The sequence below is a fragment of the Pseudonaja textilis genome, chromosome Z (assembly GCF_049901715.1).
Source record: "Pseudonaja textilis isolate UNSWEBS1 chromosome Z, rPseTex1.2, whole genome shotgun sequence".
In the NCBI taxonomy this organism is placed as follows: Eukaryota; Metazoa; Chordata; class Lepidosauria; order Squamata; family Elapidae; genus Pseudonaja; species Pseudonaja textilis.
Window position 1 is genome coordinate 61,597,154 of NC_142008.1, and position 16,308 is coordinate 61,613,461.

General features: G+C 45.8%; 1 protein-coding gene across 1 annotated transcript in view; it reads left to right on the forward strand.

Moving 5' to 3' along the window:
- Positions 1-16,308, forward strand: part of ITGA9 (integrin subunit alpha 9) — a 496,160-nt gene that overhangs the window by 65,755 nt on the left and 414,097 nt on the right. The window contains 1 exon segment of the mRNA XM_087917165.1: positions 234-301. Coding sequence (XP_087773291.1) covers positions 234-301 — 68 coding nt within the window.

Genomic DNA, 16,308 nt, shown 5'->3' on the forward strand with positions numbered 1-16,308 from the left:
GTTTTCCTCTGTGAATTGAGTTATTTGGTTTAACAACAGCCAAAGAAGCTTGAAGTTTACTAATGTCCCAGAATTTGCTCTGTGGTGCATCTCACTGTCTCAGTTTATGACAGCACTTATAGAATAAAGAGAAGGGAAAGAGACCATTGAGTTGGGAATTACACATTTCTAGTGGAGATTGACAGGATTGCATTTATTTCTTCTAATCTCCTTATTTCTTTTTTCTACCTTAGAATATAAGAAAAAATATGGTGAAGAGCATGGCTCATGTCAGGCTGGAATAGCAGGTTTCTTCACAGAGGTGAGTGGTGCAGCATTGTGAGAAGGCTTCAGTATGGAACAAAAAGTTTGTTTGCCTTTAAAATTGATTAGTTATATACACATATTATATGCATACTTACCATCACATTATTCCCTTTCAGGATAAACAATGTAATATAGAGAGAGACGAAAGAACCCCATACTCTTTCAAGTAGCTTCTACATCTGCTTTCTTCATTCTCTTTTCCAGATTAAGCTATCCCCTTTTCTTAAGGCTTGTTCTTCCTGCTATCATCTGCTTTCACTCTTGTCTTATTTCTTTTTATTTTTATAATGTCCATTTTTCTCCCAATATCCACCTTGACATGTCAAAAAATGGCTTGTCCCAATTCAGTACCTAAAATAATCATTGATTCTTCACTAATTTTCTCAACTTTGTATTATAAAATCTAATTTCAGTCATGCTTTTATATTTATGTTAATTCCTTTTTCATGTACATGTATGAAAAGAAGGCATGTTTAAACCATGTACCTGAAACAAATCTTTCTCTAGACAAATATTCAGCAATCGACATTCATTTTTGAGTTCCCAAATGATACAATAGCTTTTTCTTTACTTTCTCATCTCATTCCTACCCATCCATTCCTGTCATATAATAGATTAATTATTTCCCCAGATTTCATTAATTTAGAATGTTGCACAATTTTTGAAGCAAAACCTATATATTTTTTGCATTAACACCATTCTCCAGCAACCCCACCCCCCATAAAACTATTGCCAGCTGTGGATTCGCACTTAAAAAAAACCTAATATAGCAATTTGTATGATTCCAAATATTATGTTCTATGACCAGTGGTGGGATTCAATTTCTTTTATTACAGGTTCTGTGGGTGTGGCTTGGTGGGCGTGGCTATGTGGTCATGTGACTGGGTGGGCATGGCTATGTGGTCATGTGACTGGGGGGCCAAAAGATAGAAACTGACTTTCTGGAGCAGGGGGTTGGACGAGATGACTTCCAGGTACCTTCCAGGCCTGGATTGCTGTGCTGTTTCAAAGCATCCTCTGAAGCTGCCTCTAGTGTCAAGGTTTGTGGTCCTTCCTTCTTCTCCTTTTTCCCTCCCTCCCTCCTTTCTTTCTTTTTTCTTTTTCTTTTTTCTCCCTTCCTACCCTTTCTTTCTCCCTTCCTACCCTTTCTTTCTCCCATTCCTCCCTCTTTCTTTCTTTTTTTCTTTCGCAGCACCCCCCTGTGCCCTGTTTTTGGCCTAGTGGGTCTCAGGGAAGCCTCCTGGGAGCAAAAACGGGGCACATGGGGGCTGCACAGCACCCTCCTACGTCCTGTTTTTGGCCTAGTGGGCCTCAGGGAAGCTGCGTGGGTGCTAAAAAAAGAAGCATTTTGAAGCAAGGTGGGGGATCAGCTGTGCCACGTTATTTAGTTAGAAAGCAAGAAATCCCACGATTTCCTACTTTCTAGCTGATCTAAATTGCACGGCACAGCTGATCATCACCCATCTGATCATCAGAAATACCAGTTAGGCAGAACCAGTAGCACTTTTTACTACCGGTTCAATTGAACGGGACCGAACTGGTAGAATACTAACACTGGTTCTGACATATATTTTAATTCTAACATTCATATTTTTATAGTTACTTTATTAAATTTCAGAATCAAATATTAAAATACAAATTTTATATTAAAGGAAAAGGGAATAACAAAGTTACAGTGACAAAAAAATAAATTTATAACAAAAATAACTTTTGATTTTTTTTTATTCCACAAATAATATTAATAAAACAACCTCTTTCTATATTTAAATAATACTAATCTTTAAAATCCACATTCTGATACCACTATTCCTACATTATTCTGCTCTTAATTCTAATCTCACACATAATAAATTGTCAAATGTAAATAAGCTTATTTATTTATTTATTTTATTTGTTTGTCAAATATGTACAAGGTAACAAGTATAGGTATCAACATAACACATGAACAAAGGAAGTGTATACAGATAAATGGGGGCAGTAAGAGAGGGATAGTAGGCACAGTGGTGTGCATACCCCCTTTAAGGACCTCTTAAGAATGGGGTGAGGTTCACGGTAAACTGAGATTGAAGCTCTTGAGGATTTGAGGCTGTAACAACGGAGTTGGATAGAGCATTCCAGGCTTTGACCACTCTGTTGCTGAAGTCATAACTTTCTACAATCGAGTTTGAAGCGGTTTACCTTGAGTTTGAATTGATTGTTTGCCAATATATTATTGTGGTTGAAGCTGCAGAAGTCATTGACAGGCAAAACATTGCAGCAGAAAATTTATTTTATTTTATTTTATTTATTTATTTTGTCAAACAATTATTAGATAACAGTTATAAGTATAAACATGGTTATAAATACATGAAATGGATACGAATAAGAAAAAAAAAGAAACAATAGGACAGGGATGGTAGGCACGTTTTGGTGCACTTATGCACGCCCCCTACAGACCTCTTAGGAAAGGGGTGAGGTCAATAGTACACAGTCTAATGTTGAAGATTTGGGGGTTTGGGGAAGAAACCACAGAATCAGGTAGAGTATTCCAGACATTGACTACTCTGTTGCTGAAGTCGTATTTCCTGCAATCAAATTTGGTGCAGTTTATCTTTAGCTTGTATCTATTTTGTGCTCTTGTGTTGTTTTGGTTGAAGCTGAAGTATTCATTGATAGGTAGGACATTGCAATATATAATTTTATGTACTATACTTAGATCAAACCGAAGGCAGCATAGTTCTAGGTTATCTAGGTCTAAAATTTCAAGTCTGGTGGTATAAGGTATTCTGCTATGAGTAGAGGAGTGGAGGACTCTTCTCATAAAATATTTCTGAACTTTCTCAATGGTGCTAATATCAGATACGTAATGTGGGTTACAGACTGATGAGCTGTATTCGAGTATTGGTCTAGCAAATGTTTTCTATGCTCTAGTTAGTAGTGTGATATTACCAGAGAAAAAGCTACGTAGGATTAGGTTAACAACTCTTAATGCCTTTTGGGCTATGTAGTTACAGTGGGCTCTAGCACTTAGATCATTTGAGATGAGTACTCCAAGGGCCTTGACAAAGTTTTTGTCATCAACAAGGTCTTGACTATTTTATTTCCTAATTTTTTTTGCCACTATGTAAGATAGAGCATTTATTTGTTGAGATTTGAAGTTGCCATTTGTTTGACCATTCTGACACATAGTCGAGGTCTTTTTGAAGGGTAGCAGCATTGTCAGTGGTGTTGAATAGCTTTACATCATCAGCAAAAAGAATGCAGTTGCTCTTAATATCATCACAGAGGTCATTAATATAGAGTATGAAGAGAGTTGATCCTAGAACACCACTGTTGACAGGTACAGAATTTGATAGGATGCTCCCAATTTTAACCATTTGTTGCCTATTTGACAGGAATGCTTCTATCCAGTTATGCAGGTATCCAGAGATACCATAAGACCTGAGTTTTAGGAGTAGTTTGTCGTGTACCACTGAATCAAAGGCTTTACAGAAGTCTATGTAAATTGCATCAAGTTGTGTAGTCCTTATGATTTTACAGTGCAAGAGTTGCAGATTACAGGACAGTTTCCTTCTGAAACCAAACTGTTTGTTAGAGAGTATATTGTTTGTCTCTAAGTGGAGGATAATGGATTGGTTAATAATTGACTCCATGATTTTACAGGTGACGCAGCATAAAGAGATTGGTCTGTAATTTTCAACTAGGCTGGTGTCTCCCCTTTTGAGGATGGGAATTACTGTGGCTAGCGACCATAGATTTGACAAGGAGCTGGTCCTGAAAGATTTTTCAAAGATTATGCTTATAGGTTCGGCAATTATATAGTATAATTTTGTGTACTATGCTTAGATTGGACTTCAGGTGGCACCATTCTAGATTGTCCAAGCCCAAAATTTCAAGCCTGGAGGTATAGGGAATTCTATTGTGAGTAGAGGAGTAGAATACTTTTCTCGAGAAATACCTCTGAACCCATGTGTGTGTGTGTATAAAACAAAACAATATATCTATAGTCAACTTCAATCTAATTCTCAAATTACAAAGTCAAATGTTGATTTGTCTTGTCAGAAATTGTACAGTGGTCTGCAAGTCATAAAAAATGAAAAGTCATTCATGAAAAAAATGAAGTCAAATTATCATTCCATAATAGTTAGCTGCATTACTTTCAAACTCTGTTCTTTCAAGGTGGGTATATATTTTTCTTTCCAACTATGGATGTATAGGAACTTGCTGTCAATGTCATTTATAAAGTCCCATGTTTTTCTTTCCAACTGCTTTTCTGTCATTCCTAAAAGATCCATTTTCATAAATTTTCATCAATCATCATAAATATCTGATTCCAAAATTAACTTTTCTACAGCTCCACCTAATATGATGAAAGCATCTTCAGTTTGATTACATTTCCAATATTTGTTAAGATTCTCTTATATATCTTGTACAATTTATCTGGAGTGGAATACCATATATCATTTATAAAATATATATTCATTTACTCCCTCTCTGTAGGGCAGGGGTGTCAAACTCAATTTTATTGAGGGCCAGATCAGCACTGTGGTTGTCCTCTGTGGGCCAGGAGGGCATGGCTAGGGAAAGGAGTGTGGCCAGTGGAGCATGGCCCACTTGACGTAGCTTGTGTGGGTGGTGCCTGTGGATTTGGGAAGGAATCCAGGGGTCTCTGATGGGTGGGGTGGTGGGTGGGAGACTTGTCCTGCAGGATGAGGTAAGATGAGGCAGGAGGCAGGGTAGTTACAGCCAAAAACCTGTCGCTCGCCACCCTTTTTGTGCAGGGGGGAAAATGGTTTCCAGTTGTAGATGGAGCTTGCTGGCCCATCAGCTGGCACATGCTGTTGCTCCAGAGCTCGCTGGCAGCACCGAGATGCCTATCCAAGAAGCAAGTGGAGGTTATGGGAATGAACATGATGCAGACTGTTGGATGCGCTTACTCTGTCTGGTGGTCTGTTTTGGTTTGCGGTTGGAGAGCAGGTCACTACTGGTCATCTCCTCAGCCCCCTCATGGGTCTTGCCCTTGGCCTGTGCATGAAGCATGTTCCCCTCACATACCCGACTGCAGCAGTGGGTGCACAAGAGGGGTGCTCTACCAGCAGTCCCTGCAGGAAGCAGGGGAGAGTGTGGCATTTCCCTGTCTGCTACCAGACCTAACACGTGGCACCCAGCTGGGCTTCCCTGAAGTGTGGCATCAGGTAGAGTAGGAAGCAGTGCCTATGCTATATTAGCATATTCCAAAACCGGACACCTGATTGGTCCGCATGGACCACAACCGGATTGGTTGACTCAGTGGCTGTGATTGGAGCGTTGGGAATCTACTGCAATTGGCCGAGCCGATCGTGGGAGATTCAAAGCGCTGCCATTGGCCGCCGAGCCGGGAGCAATCCCTATATGAAGGGTTGCTGCGGCTCGAGTTTCCTTGTACTGAGCTGAACTAAAATAAAGAGCTGAAAGTTACTATGGTCTCGTGTCTCTTTGGGAACCGATCCACCCCGATCTAACACTGGTGACGAGGGTGGGATCGTGAGACAAGAGACCAACTGAGCACGTGGTGAAGCGGCACAGCGCGACAGACAGCATGGCCGGCAGTACCTTGCCACCCGCACCCTTCAACCCCACTGCTGAGGATTGGGAATCTTACACCGATAGATTCCAAATGTTCCTCGAATGCAGCAACCTCAAGGATGCCAATGGCCAGAAGAAAAGGGCTGTATTCCTAACACACTGCGGGCCCACAGTGTTCAAGATGGCCAAAGCCCTGGCCAAACCGGTCGACGTCAAGGAGATGGACTGGGCCGATCTCGAGCCCAAACTACGAAATCACTATGCCCCCACCGTGCCCATCCTCATCCGGCGGCACAACTTCTACTGATGGGACCAGCGCGACAGCGAGGGGCTCAGCGACTTCGTGGCGGTGCTGAGGGATCTCAGAGACTTGTGTGACTTCACTGACCTGGACGAGACCGCATCATCCTAGGACTCAGGGACCCCATCCTACAAAGCCGGCTCATGGCAAAAGGTGACATTTCCCTCGCTGATGCCCTTGCTGAGGCCGCTGCCACCGAGGCAACCTGCAAATTGGCAGCCCGGATGAGGCAAACGAGCACAGCAGACTGACCGACGGCTACCCAGACGACCCCGACACCGGAGAAGCATGCTGAGACCGGCCAGCGGGAAACCATCATCACCCACCACGGCGACATTGACTTCTCGGAAACCGAGGAGGAGGAGATCCACTGGCTCCAGACAGTGCGGGATCGGTGGGAACCGAGGGGATGTAAGTCGAGGTTCCAGTGTGCCGGCTGTGGAAGCGATCACCCCCGCTTGGAATGCCGTTTCCTCGAGGCCATTTGCCAGCATTGCAAAAAGCGGGGGCACATCGCCAAAGTGTGCTGGAACAAAAGGAACTACAGCCCCCGATGATGAGATGGCAGCCCCCGACGGCGAGACGGCACCCCCACCAGGCCCAGAGACTGCCACACGGAAAGCTGCTGGAGCCGAGAGGGCCAGAGTAAGCAACTCAGCGAGGCGAGGCAGAGGGAGGAGACCCACCAGACGGTCATCATCGGCCATTCCTCCACCATCGACGCCAGAAAGGTACATGTGACAGTGGGCATCGAGGACCAACCATGCAAGATGGAGGTGGACTCCGGGTCCTACCCTTCCATGGTTTCCTGGCACACAATCAAGTGCCTGGCACCCACTATCCGCCGCTGTGAGTTGGAAGACCAGAAACTAACGCTCAAGGACTACCAGGGAAACCACATCCCTGTAGTCGGAATAGGACACTTTAAAATTTCATTCAAGGGCGTACAGAAGTGTTGCCCCTGACAATCGTCGACCGAGACCGCCCAAGCCTCCTGGGACTGCAGTGGTTTGCACCCCTGGGCATCGAAGTGGCCGGCATACACCACATCGATGAGGCAGACTAGGAAGCGGCGCTCGTGAGGGATTTCCGGGAAGTCTTTGACGACAGTTTAGGCAAGTACCGGGGGTCCCCAATTGCATTTAATCTAGACCCAAGCATCGCCCCAATCCGCCTTAAGCCATGACGAGTGCCATTTGCACTCAAACCCAAGATAGATGAGCAACTAGACAAGCTCATCGCGCAAGGGGTGCTGGAGCCAATTGATCACGCCCAGTGGGAGACCCCTATAGTCACCGCCATCAAACCAGATGGGTCCGTGATAATTTGCGGCAACTATAAGGCCTCAACCACGTGCTCCAACAGAGCGCATACCCCATCCCAGTGGTACAGCACCTCCTGCACTTACTGGGGGGAGGCCGGGTCTTTATGAAACTTGACCTGGCACAAGCCTACCAACAACTGCCAGTCGACGCCGCAACTGCTGAAGCCCAGACGATTGTGACCCACCGAGGGGCTTTCTGTTGTAACCGACTCCAATCCGGAGTCAGCGTGGCACCAGGAGTCTTCCAGAGCCTAATGGAGAGGCTTCTTCAAGGTATAAAGGGGGTGGTGCCCTATTTTGATGATGTACTAGTGGCCGCGACAAACGAGAAACAATTGGAAGCCCGGCTAAGGGAGGTACTGAAGAAATTCAGAGACGTGGGACTTAAAGTTAAGAAAGAGAAATGCCAACTGAGGGCAGAAAAGGTCAAATTTCTGGGGTACCTCCTAGACAGACATGGGATCCACCCCACAGAAAAAAAACTTAGAGCCATCAAGGAAGCCCCAAGACCAAGAAACAAAACCGAACTGCAAGCTTTCCTGGGGCTCATTAACTTTTACAATGTTTTCCTCCCTGAGAAGGCAACCGTGGCGGAACCATTGCACAGGCTCTTGGATAAAACAGCCATCTGGACCTGGGGGAAACGGGAGGAAAACGCTTTCGCTAACACAGAAAACCTACTAACATCCGATGCGGTCCTCATCCAGTATAGCGAGACCCTGCCATTCACAGTGACATGCAACGCCTCGCTGTTCGGATTTGGAGCCATCCTCAGCCACATGCTGCTGGACGGTAAGGAAGCACCCATCGCCTTCTTTTCAAGGACGCTGTCCAAGCCGGAAAGGAATTACAGTCAGCTGGATAAGGAGGCCCTAGCAGTTGTTGCCGGCATCAAGAGATTCCATGAGTATCTTTATGGTAGGACTTTTACCATTGTCACCGACCACAAGCCTCTGCTAGGGATCCTGGCAGGGAATAAGGCTACCTTGAACATCCTATCACCGAGGATGACAAGGTGATCCGAATTCCTTGCCGCCTACAATTACCAGCTGACACACCGACCCGGCAAGGACATCGCACACGCGGATGCATTGAGCCGCTCCCCACTACCAGACCTGGAAGACGACTCGGCACCCACAACGACAACCCTGCAAATAGAAACATTACCCAACCCACTCCTGACCGTGCCAGACATTGCCAGAGAAACCAATAAAGACAAGCGGCTGGTGCGGGTCTTGAGCTGGGTGGGAAAAGGATGTCCTGAAGGGGACAGAGACAAACAATTCAAACCCTTCAGAAACCGACAAACTGAACTCTTTACCCAAAAGGGCTGCATACTTTGGGGGGACAGAGTTGTTATTCCAGAGACTTTGCAGGAAGGGGTGTTGGGAATGCTGCATGAGGGGCACCCAGGGATGGTTAAGATGAAAAATCTGGCCAGGAGTTATGCTTGGTGGCCAGGAATGGACAAACAAATTGAAAACTGGGTAGCCACATGCAAAAGGTGCCAGGAGACTAGACCAAGCCCCCCACCCGATCCGAGAGTGGGAAACTCCAAGAGGCCCCTGGTCTAGAATCCACATAGACTTCGTGGGGCCAACCAAGGGACATATGTACTTCATCACTGTTGACGCTTACTCTAACTGGTTGGAGGTAAGCACCATGGAATCAACGACAATAGAGGCCGTCATCAAAAAACTAAGCAAACTCTTTGCCACGCACAGCCTGCCAGTTGTGCTAGTGTCGGATAACGGGCCACAGTTTACCGCACTAGTATTCAAACAATTCCTGGCAGGTCAGGGCATACGCCATGCACTAATCGTGGCCACTCATCCGGCGGCAAATGGGCGGGTGGAACGCATGGTTCAATACACAAAAAATACAATTCAAAAAATCGAAACAGGCAACATACAAGACAACATTAATAAAATGCTTTTTATCCAGCACATCACACCCAGCTCAACCACAAACAAAAGCCCAACAGAATTATTGATGGGCAGAAAGCTAAGATCCACATTAGACAGAATGCACCCCACATACAACCCGGAAAAACCCCCAGACTCCTCCAGCAAATACAGGACATTTAACATTGGAGATACCGTCTATGCTAAAAACTTTACAGGGGACCCAATCTGGGTACTGGCAACAATCACCCAAATAACGGGCCCCCAGTCTTACCGACTGCAAACCACCTACAGAAGAAGCTGGAAGCAGCACATCGACCAGCTAAGGTCAAGAATAGCCGCTAACAGCAACCAAACACTCGACCAAGATATCAAAGGGGGGGGAAGCATCAAACAAAGAAAGAGGCGAAGGGTACACTAAAATGCAAACAGAACACCCCTCACCCAGAATAAACCAACCCCAATTAAACCAGCCTTACTCACCGGTAGACGCGGGACCAGCCAGCCAGGAACTTCGGAAGACTTCACATGGAAGGAGCAGCTTAGCCAGTTCAACCAGCCTGGAGAGACCAGGCGGGAACAACAGAAGTGGCAGCTTGACCATCCCGAGTAGACCGGGAGGGAGCTACCAAAGAAGGCCCAGCTCACCCTTCCAGGTGGTTCCATCCCAGGGAACCGGAGTGACGAGGAGTCCATCCGAACCGGTCGAGGACCTCGCTGGAACTGAACCACGAGGTCAACTAGGCAGGTACGAAGCCCCGCCTACCTACGCGACTACATCACTATGCACCACCAGACGAAACCAAGAGGGGAGGGGTGTGCTATATTAGCCTACTCCAAAACCTGACACCTGATTGGTCCGCACGGACCGCAACCAGATTGGTTGACTCAGCAGCTGTGATTGGAGCATTGGGAATCTACCGCGATTGGCCGAGCCGATCGTGGGAGATTCAAAGCGCTGCCATTGGCCGCCGAGCCGGGAGCAATCTCTATATGAAGTGTTGCTGCGGCTCGAGTTTCCTTGTACTGAGCTGAACTAAAATAAAGAGCTGAAAGTTACTATGGTCTCGTGTCTCTCTAGGAACCGATCCACCCTGATCTAACAGTGCCCATCCCAAGGCTGGAGGAAGAAGGCCTTTGAGCCCCAGGCACTGATTTGAGCAGTGTCCTGGGGGAAGCCCAGCTGTCCCCAAGCCACGCCTTCCGAGAATGCCGGCCAAGCAGGGAATTAGGCTGCAATCCTCAGCTCGGAACAGATATGCGGGCAGGCGGCAGGGCTGCAAGACAGAAGACTGCCAGGGAAAGGACTACAGTCTCAAAGGCTCCAGTCTGAAGGAGCTGTATCAATCAGGCAGCTCCCTGAAAGTGCTCTGGGCTGCTGCCTTGCAGGGCAGGGTCGGGCTCGACTTTCCTTGCTGAGTAGCCCTGGTGAAGGAGGCACATCAGCTGGGATCTCTACTCCTGGCAGCTCCTGGGTGGCAACTCCTCCATCACTTGGCAGACCTAGCCAGCCTGAAGGAGGCAAAGTGGCTAGCTAGAAAGGCTGAGTAGAGGTTTCTTGCCCAACAGGTAAAAAATGGCCACTGTGAGTGGGGAAAGCCAGATCCCCATGGGAGCCCTGGTTACCCAGGCACAGTAGAGATGGTGGGGAGGCTTGCAATCCCAGCTGGGCTTGGGCAGCCATAGTGCAGATGCGTATCAAGCTTTCCATGTTCGCGGTGGCCACTTTTTGCCTGCTGGAAATGGGCATGCATTTATGACTTCTACTCAGCCTTTCTAGATGGCTGCTTTGCCTCCTTTGGGCTGGGCAGACCTAGGGCTATGGGCAGCGATGACAGCGGCCTAATGGACCTGCGCAAGCTGCTGGCCAGCTTCAATCATGACAAAGTGCATTGGATGCATGAGGGAAACATGCTCCACCCGTGGGCCAAGGGCAAGACCCATGTCTCTCCGTTATCCTCCCCTCCCTGAATCCCTTATGATGGAGAGGAGGTGAGCCTGGGTCTTCCTCTGACTGCCCAGCCAGCCTCTGCTCTTCCCCAGCCTCTCCTCCACAACTTCCAGAGCCATACTTCCACTCCCTGTTGGCTGTTCCTCCTCTCCCTCAGAGGCAGTCTCCACCAAGGGCATGACAGGGTCTGTGTGCGCTTATGCTTGCCTCCTACTGCGCATATGCCTGCCTGCCAAGGTGGCAAGGGCCGTGCCACAGGGCTTGAGTTTGACACTCCTGCTGTAGGGTTAGGCCACTTTCATTTAGATCTATTTTAATTTTTCTTAGTTGACCACTCATACAATATATGTTTGTATTTCTCCATTTCCTCCATTAATTCACTTTTTACATTTATTCATTTAGTGTACATTCTGCTGTGTACAGGGTTTGATTCCTATAGCTCAGAACTATTCTGCATAATAGTGGCATTTTACAGTTGAGAAAATGATACATCCTGAATCTATGAGGCTTGTACCTTGGGCATTTTACATTTAAACAATCCTTCAGCCATGTCTCCATCACTCCTAACATTGGTTGGCTTGAGGATTATAGGTGAATTCACTAGAATTATGATTTAATCATTGAAAGGGATGTGTTTTTGATCTTTTTCCTTTTTTGGATCTAGGGGGTAGAGCATGGCAATAGGATTAAGAAGCTTATAGGAGGCAAATTGCTCCCATTCCTAACCTTCCACTTCCCCACCTGAAAATCATGCCATCAAAGTTTAATAACAAAATAATTTGGACCATTTGAGGGGAGTGGGGATTCCCCCCCCCCATTTCTGTGTTCTGTTTGGTTATTATTATAGTTCTGTGGGACTGTATCCATTTTATATATAAAAAACCCCTCAGTATGATAAATCCGAACAGCTCTTCTCAGTCAGAAAATATATGTTGGATTGATAGACAAGTCCTTTGTCTCAGTAACTTTTCTGAACTGCAATTGAGATACTAGTCTTTTTTTTTTTTTTAATGACAACCATATGGCTTTAGCAATGTCTAAATTTGATATAGCTATATCTACCGTAATTTTCAAGGCAACTTTGAATTTGGCCTGATGGATTTAATCACTCTGGATCTTGTTAACAAAACTTATGCCACAGTGTTCAAAATAGCCTGGTAGGATCTTTCTAACGACTAGGTTAATCAGAAATGGGTAGCAACCTTTGTGATGAATTGTTTGATCATCAGTGCAATGTCAGCAGCAGCTGTTTCCTGGTTTGTCAGCAGTATCAATCCTGCTTCTTTTTCTATTCTCTGAACTCCCCCATCCCTGCCTGTTCCTCATTCAGAAGGTGGCTTTGAACTTTCAGTGAACAGCCTCAAGCTTTAGCCTGTTAACAATAAGCAGGAAATGTAAATAAATGGTTTCCGGGTCAAACAGGCAAGTATCTAATATAGGAGCACTCAGTCCTGCTTATTCTATTTTCTTCTCAGAGAAAGGTTGTCCCTGAATGATAGCCACTCACCAAAATTTTGCACATTTAATTGCTTCTGGGTTTATATATATTAAAACAACCATGCCTATTGGCCTGCAGCTATTTTCCTGGTCTGCCAGAGGAGATAGACACAACTTAAAGAATTTAGAAATGTGAACTTTTGTGGTAATTGGGGAACATAGATAAAGGGGGCTTAAAAAAGAAATGGAATTCTTCTTTCTCACTACCAGGCCTTCGTATTTATGATATACTCTGCATAAATAAATCAGTGTTCCTTCCAATGCTTGCTACCTCTGAGCACAGATTTTACATATGCCTTTAATTATATGCAGAGAATTAACATGCCCAGAGTCATTCAATCGTGAAAGGGGTGGCATGTAAATTTAATAGAAAGATGAATTGAGAATAGTTGTGGAAGGAGAATTGACTGGTCCAATACAAAGTGAGTTTTCACTAAAAAAAATTAAAATAAGAAATTTTAGTTTTTAAAAAAATGCTTAATTCTGTTTTATGTATAAAACTTTTTTTGAGTAAATACATTAATTCTGTTTACTTCCCCTGTGGTTCAAACTGATGATTATCTTAGGGATTGGTGACTCCCTCCCTCCTTTGTTTACATCTGGATCAGGATCTGGGCAGTTCATACCATGACATTGCACTACCTGAGCATACAAGCAGATTTACTTGATCCTAAATAACTTTTTTCCTGCTATGGTGGCTCCTGTGTTGCTGTAATATAAGGGCTGATAGGAGGAGGAAGGGTGAATCTAGTACCTGACAGTAGCAGAATGGAACAGAGGGAATCAGTGGCATAATTTTCCAATTCTATTACAATACAATGGTAAAGTGGATTTCCTATAATCCTTGAAGAATCAAAGAAAATGTCAAAACCAACAGATACAAAATAGCACATATAATTAAACTCAAGTAGATGATAAAGAGTGAATATGATCGAAGTACACAATATTTCATGGGGATTTTGCTCATTCTGGCCCAAAATCCTTAAAGAAGAACCATATCAAATGACCTAAGCTCCAGAGCTCACTGTACTGGTCAATGACTACTTCAGTTTCAACTGCAACAATACAAGAGCACACAACATATACAAACTCAATGTAAACCACTCCAAACTTGTTTGCAGAAAGTACGACTTCAGCAACAGAATGGTCAATGCCTGGAATGCACTACCTGACTCTGTTGTTACAGCCTCAAACCCCCACTCCTTTAACCTAAAACTATCTATTGACCTTACCTCATTCCTAAGAGGTTTGTAAGAGGCGTGCATACAGGGGTGAGATTCTACCTGTTTGGACCGGTTCAGGCGAACTGGATGTTAATTGTACATCCAGTTCAGCAAACTGGTAGCTCAGAAGACCAGCTGGCCCCGCCCTGTTCCTCCCAGAAGTCACCATGCACCTGGTTCTGGCTCTCAGGTAAGTATAGGGAGGCTTGCAAAGCCAAAAACAGGGCAGGGGGCTCTTGGGGGGCACCGCCTCCCATGCTGTTTTGGGTCTTCTAAGGCTCCAGGAGGAGGCAAAATAATCACCTAATTGAGCAGCCCGTTCTCTGCCTAATCACCGGCTGGGTGGGCATGGCCAGGAGTGTGTGACAGGCAGCACTCCTCCTGCACCCCCAAAGCAAAAAGGGCCATTTTAGCATAGCAAGCCTGCCTGGAGCCGCAGGAACCCCAAAATGGTGTGCAGGGGAGGGCGCACGGGCAGGGGGCCGGTGGGGGCATCCCCCTGCACCCTCTCCCAGCATACCATTTTGGGTCTCCTGAGGCTCCAGGGAAGCTTGTTATGCTAAAGGTGGCCCTTTTTTTGCTTTGGGGGGTGCAGGAGGAGTGCTGCCTGTCATACACTCCTGGCACGCCCACCCAGCCGGTGATTAGGACAGAGAACAGGCTGCTCAATAAGTTTGCCTCTCTCACCTGAGGGCTGCCTGCTCTCCCTCCCACCGGCCGGCATGTAAGGGCTTCATTCAATTTGTTCCTGCCCTCAAACAATAAGGCCTGTACATGCAAACTGCAAAGGTTCTCCAGCAGCTGGACTTGCAGTTGGCTTGCTACAACTGAGTTCCAGGTCCTTCCTGCTCCTGCTCCTTCTGCTATGCCTGCTTCTGCCTCCTCCTCTTCCTCCTGCTGCTTCCTGTTTCTCCTACTACCTCTTCTTCCTTCCTCTGCTTCTTCCCCACTTTCCTCCTCTCCTTCTCCCAGCATTGCAACTGGGCTTGCATTCCCTTCCTGCACCTCTCCAAGTTTTCAAGACAAACACGAAGCAGCCCAACTTGCAACCAAGTGCTTTCCCAAAGCCTTGTTAAAGAGAAACAAGGTATGTGTGTGTGTGGGAATGTCACCTTAAGTCCTGGGTCTCCAAGGGAATCCCTCTCTAGTTTGCACCAAGACTGCCGACCGAGTCTCTCTCTGTCTCTCTCTGCCTCCTCTCCTCCCCCTCCTTCTTTCTTTTGAATGGTTTTGTCAGCACTTCATCAACTTGCTGGATCTTCGGTTTGTTTTGCTGGAAGGGTCAGTAAGAATTGTCTCTTCTCCTCCTCTCCCCACTTTCTCCCCACTTTTTTAGAAGAAAGTCACAGGTCTAATCTGGAAGAGAATCATTGTGCTGAACCATTGAAAAGTGCAGCTGGTGGTCATTTACCTCTCTCTGTTTTCCTGGGTCTTTGATTGGGTGTTTCCTCTGGAACAAAAGCAGAGAGCTTTTTCCAGTGAAGATTTCTCTGTGTCTTCTAATTTTCTTCCAGAGCAGAACAAAAAAGCCTCTTCCTATGAAGGCTTTTCCAGTTCTTCTGATTTTCTCCAGGAGCAAAATAAAGCCCTTTCTAGTGAAGTCTTCCCTGTGTATTTATTATGATTTTTCCCTGGACTGGAGCAAAATCATCTGGTGGGAAGCTTTAAGTAACAATCCTATGCTTATTTTACTCCACGCGTGGCCCACCCACTATGTAATTTACCACTTCTGTTTGTGCTTTCCCAAACTGTATACTTTTCTCCCTCCCCCTCCCTCCCCCTTCTCTCTCATTCTCTGTTCCTCTCTCTGTCTCTCTCTCTCTCTCTCACACACACACACACACAGGTCTGTGGTAAAATTATCTTCCATGAAACCAGTCTCTGGTGCCAGAAAGGTTGGGGACCTCTGAATTCGACCATGCAGGAGAGCCCTTTTAAGGATTATGTATTAATAGAAAAACAACTAACTTAGCTCTGATCCTAAACCAGGGGTCCCCAAACTTGGCAACTTTAAGACTTGTGGATTTGTGGAGCTCCCAGAATTCTCTAGGCACCAGAGCTGGCTGAGGAATTCTGAGAGTTGAAGTCCACAAGTCTTAAAGGTTCAAAGTTTGGAAACTTCTGTCCTAAAAGCTAAAGCTGCTGCATATAAAAAACAGAGGAGCTCTGATCAGCTATCACAGCCACATTTTGGATCTGAGTGGAGGTCCGGGGAAAGGTGTCAGAATAACACTAAGAAAGGACCTTGGGGGGAACCC